The sequence below is a fragment of the Nyctibius grandis genome, chromosome 5 (assembly GCF_013368605.1).
Source record: "Nyctibius grandis isolate bNycGra1 chromosome 5, bNycGra1.pri, whole genome shotgun sequence".
Taxonomy (NCBI): domain Eukaryota; kingdom Metazoa; phylum Chordata; class Aves; order Nyctibiiformes; family Nyctibiidae; genus Nyctibius; species Nyctibius grandis.
The window spans coordinates 71,285,628-71,290,551 of NC_090662.1; the positions used below are offsets into that span (position 1 = coordinate 71,285,628).

The window sequence follows — 4,924 nt, forward strand, 5'->3', positions numbered from 1 at the left end:
CTCCAGCCTGACAGAGGCAGATGAGGGAGGGTCCTCAAGGACAGTGGCTGGGAATGAGGGAGGCAGCAGGTCTTCCCCTCTCTGCTCCTGTGAGCTGTCATTGCAGGGAAACTCTCTGTCTCCCCTAAGGGCTTGGTGACAAAGTGATGACGAGCCGTTGGGTCTAGCGACAGCTGCTTGGTGCTGCCGGGTTTTTTCTTGTGTGGAAGGCTCTCTCTGAGGCTGACTGGGTCTCGAGCTGCTTCCTGCTGATGAGGTGACTTGACCGTGGAGGAAGACAACCACATCGTCTGCTGACAGGATGGCAGAGACTGGGGCTCTGACACTGATGCTGTGCCCAGCCATATGAGCTCCCTCTGACGGATGCATGCCCCAGAGCCCTAGTTCAAAGCTCTGCCACGATGCTGTCCAAGATGTAGGTAGGGAACAGCACCAGCGCGGATGCCCTCGCAGGGCCAACCCAGCAGGTTTTTGCGGGCCACCGGGTCTCTGATGCTGTCAGGCGCACCAGGGCAGCCCGTGGTCATTGCCCAGGGCAGGGGCTACCCGTGCTTTGCAGTGCTGGGCTGGAGCTGCTGTGAGAGTGACTGTTGAGCACAGGCAGTGGGAGGTTGCAGGAGGGGATTCAGGTGGCTCCTGCACTGTGGCTGAAGGTGGAGTTTTGCTGGGGACAGGATGGAGATGGTGTGGCTGTCTGTGGTGCTGATCCCCGTGCAGCACGTCCTTGCTGTGACCTGGCTGTAAGTATGCTTTGCACTTGTGTTGTCTGGATTGGAAAGTCACCTGTGGAGGTGCTGTCTCCCAAGAAAACAGGCAGGTCTGTGAGAAAAGGGTGGAAGAAGGAACCTGGGCAATGCTAAGGCAGCACATGAGAAGGGGCATCTCTGGGAGCATGAAGGGACAGGGACGGTGAAGCTGAAGAGTTGCAGACCAGGATGAGGAGCATGAATGTCCAATTTGGCACAGACAAGAGGCAGCACGTCCCCTTCCCTGCCCCATTTCTGCTCTAAAATAAGGCTATAGAGGGCTAGTCCCCTCAGACATAGCCTTGGCTCTAGCCCATCTATGACTAAATCTCTCCCCTGGCCCACAGGTACCTGGCAAAGCAGCCTTCTCTGCGGGCAGTCCTCCAGGACCCCAGTGGCTGGGAGGATCTGACGGGACTGGTAAAAGAGGAGGTCCGCGTTTGCCGGCGGCAGGTGGAAGCCATGGATGCGGTGAAGCGAGGCGCGGAGCTGGCTGTCGAGGAGTGCCAGCACAGTTTCACTCTCGGCACTGGAACTGCTCCACCCTGCAGGGGCTGCAGGTCTTCGGCAAGGTCACCATCCAAGGTCAGCGAGGGGGAGGCAGCGCGGGCAGAGTTGGCAAGGAGTCCTTTCAGTAGGCCCATGGGATCCCCTTGACACATCAGCTTTTCCTAGGCTAGTGTGCAAGTGTCACACTGGGACCAGCCCCGGAGCGGCCAGTGCCTTCCTCCACATGCTAACACATCTGTCAAAACAGAGCAAACTGAAACAAATGTATGTGCTGTTACAAATATTAATATTATGGCTAAAATTCTTCCTCATTCAGCCAGGCTTGGCTTTTAGGACCCATCTGGACCATTCTGGCTACCAGCTCTACAGACTGGTAGATCTTCTCCCCCAACCTGCCACTAGCCCGGCCCTTTGGAGCAGCAGCTCAAATCAAACCTTTTGCTCTGAGGCTGCAGTCCCTTTTTTCTTGCAGATCAAGGAAGAAGGATCTGCCTATGCCCCTAAAAGAGCACTGAAAGGTTTTGCATGTGTATGGACGGGAGGAGCCACACAGGGAGCCACGAGCAGGGGCTCTCTGGCTCCTAAAGACAAGGCGGCAGGGTCCTCCCTGACAAACCCCTTCTGTGGGAGGCTCAGCCCCTGGCTTCCCCCACCACGGCTCCCCTTTCACTTCCCTTGGGGGCTGCTGACTTCTGTCCCGCAATGGGATGCCTGGCCCAGGAACTGAGGGTGCCAAAGGCGAGGGTGCTGAGCCAGAAGGACTCCGCAGAGCCATCTCCCTTGCTGGCTCCAGGCCTTGGGAACTGCAGCACCGGGTGAATAACCTGACAGTGATTTCTCACAAGCAGTCTCCATTGGAATGCATCCTTCTTGCAGGCAGTCACAGCCTCTTTCCTGCAGCGCCATGTCCCATCAGTGCCTTCCCCCTCCGCAGACTGGTGCCTTTTCTCACCCCGCTGCAGGCACGCGGGAGTCTGCTTTCATCCACGCCATCTCTGCTGCCGGCGTTGCCTTTGCTGTGACTCGTGCCTGCAGCCATGGGGAGCTGGAGAAGTGTGGCTGTGACCACAGGATCCGAGGAGTCAGCCCTGAAGGTGAAGGAGGAGGCTGGTGGCAGTGAGGGATGGCAGAGAAGACCCATGGGGGATACCCTCACCAGGGGAGGAGATACCTCCCTTCTCCGCAGCCCTCAGCCCTTTGGGAGCTCCTCCTAGGGCTTCTCATCCTTCATCTCATGGATGCTTTCCCTCTGCAGGTTTCCAACGGTCTGGCTGCTCTGATAACCTGTCTTATGGGATTGCCTTCTCTCAAGCCTTCGTAGACAACCCAGAGAGGAGCCATGGCATGTCCTCCAGCCGAGCGCTCATGAACTTGCACAACAACGAGGCTGGGAGGAAGGTAAGGGCAGGAACAAGGCCTGGGAAGCAAGCCTGGCTTCAGGAGCTTCTCCCTGGCTAGGCAGAGCTCAGTCCAGCCCCCCCATACCCGGAGGAGCAGTTTGGGGCAGCCACGGGTTCCCGGAGAGGGTCTGTGTCCTGATGCCTTTCCTCAGCCCAGCACTGCACCACTCACGCCATGCTGGCTACTCACCTGCACAGAGTGAGGTCCCAGCCTCCCCTGCCCACCTCTGTGCAGTCTCCTTTTCCACACAGAGCCCAGCTGTGATTTGCCTTCCCTGGCCTTTTCTGCAACAGAAATTAGTTTCTCCGTTCTGCTCTGAAGGGCTCCCCTGCCCCTCCAGCCCCCCCTGAGCAAAGACACAATTTTCTGCAGCGGCCACTGTCAGATCTGGTCCCTTGAACATCCTCTGGCTCTGGGTGGATCTGTTCCCCTCCCCACAGCTCCATGGGTCAGAGCAGGTCCCCATCTCTTCTCCTGCCTCAGGGATTGTTCTTACAGACCCAAGCCAGCCTGTTTCCCACAGAGTGGATCCCATTCGGTTTCATATTGGCCTGGCTTAAAAAGACTTTTTTGCTCCCTTCCCTTCCGGTGACCATGCCCTCCAGTCTTGTGGGAGGTGTGGGGGGGAATGGCGGATGCTGGGGTGCCCACAGGCATGGGAGGTGTAGGGCAGGGTGACATGGGTCTGGCTGGCAGCTTCCTCCTGCTCCCCAGTTTCTCCTGGCCCACATGAAGGTGGAGTGCAAGTGCCATGGTGTGTCAGGCTCCTGTGAGGTGCGCACATGCTGGAAGGTCATGCCTCCCTTCCGCAAGGTAGGCAACGTCCTCAGGGAGAAGTCTGAGGGGGCGACAGAGGTTCATCCCAAGTGGGTCAGTTCCCACAAGCTCCTGGTGCCCAAGAGCTCTCGCTTCAAGCCCTACACGGCTCACGACCTGGTCTACCTGTTGGCCAGCCCAGACTTGTGCGACCGGGACCCCCGGCGCGGGGCCTTCGGCACTTCTGGCCATCAGTGCAACCAGCTGTCCCCGGCCACGGACGGCCGCGAGCTCCTGTGCTGCGGCAGGGGCTTCCGCACAGCCCAGGCAGAGGTGGTGGAGCGATGCAGCTGCGAGTTGCGCTGGTGCTGCTCTGTCAAGTGCCGGCACCTGGTGGAGGTGCACAGCTGCCACTGAGGGGGAGTGCGCCGGGGCTGCTGGAGGCTGCTGGGGGACTGTGAGGCAGCTGGGGAGAGATACAGGGGAGCAGGGGAAGGTGTGGGGGAGACACAGCCTGAGAGGCAGCAGGAGGGTTTTGCTGCCCTGCCAGAGAGCAGCCCCAGGCTCCAGGGGTGCCATCAGCTCCTGTGTGCGCCCCACGCAACACCCTCCCGCCTGCCTCCCTGGGCTTTTTGTGGTTTGAATTATTTTTCCGGATGGAAGGTCGGAGGACACAGGCCCAATAAACCCCTCAACTTTAGGAATAAACCAGCTGCAATGGAAAGCAAAGCGTGTATGTCAGCTCCTTCCTCATGCGTGGCACTTGGGACCTGGAGGGTACCTGGCTCTTCTCCCTCCTATGGGCTGGGATGGGAAGAGGCCACGCTGGAGTCCCCGTGCTCAGCAGCCTCATGGGCTGCAGTGAGTGAGAAACAGCAGGGAGGGGAGCAGGGACCCACCTCGGGTGTGAAAGGAGTCACTGAGGGGTGTAATAGAGTGGAAGCAGCAGAGAGAAGGGAGGGATGCCAGACGGTTCGGTTCAGCAATGGTTTAGCAAGAGTAGGCCTCAGCATAGGCTCTAAAAGGCCTGCTCTGTGTTACCTTTACACAGAACAAGCTTTCCTGTCAATAATTTTCCTTTTAGCTAGAATAATAGAGAATAACAATAGGTTCTGAAGTAAACTACATTTTTTGTAGATAGTTTGTTTATGGGATTGATAACAAGGTTCCAGTATACAATGATTCATGCTGTTTACGCTTAGTCTTAGAAAAACAAAGGTCTCTGCTAATTATAAAAGGGCCAAAAGACAAAACAAAACTGTAGAGAGCAACTGTGTGATGTCTTAATTAACTTGATTCATAAACTCTTGTGTCAGAGGAGAGACAAGTTCAAAACGATATCTTCTTCTTGAGAACACATGTACTTGTAAACAAGAAGGCCTCGACCACGCTTGTGCAGAAGCACGATTAAAGGGGGATTGCTGCCACCAGCAACCCCAGAGACCACCCAAGACCCCTTCCCCAATTTAGTACGCATGCGTAAAGACATTACGTAATGCATTACATAACGT

General features: G+C 56.9%; 1 protein-coding gene across 1 annotated transcript; it reads left to right on the forward strand.

The window, feature by feature from the left end:
- The first annotated feature begins 675 nt into the window (after positions 1–675).
- On the forward strand, positions 676–3,830 carry LOC137664046 (protein Wnt-4-like). The gene is given in 6 exon segments (XM_068401771.1): positions 676–740; positions 1,094–1,257; positions 1,260–1,331; positions 2,219–2,350; positions 2,512–2,654; positions 3,372–3,830. Coding segments are annotated over 6 exon segments (1,035 nt in total).
- The last annotated feature ends 1,094 nt before the right edge of the window (positions 3,831–4,924 follow it).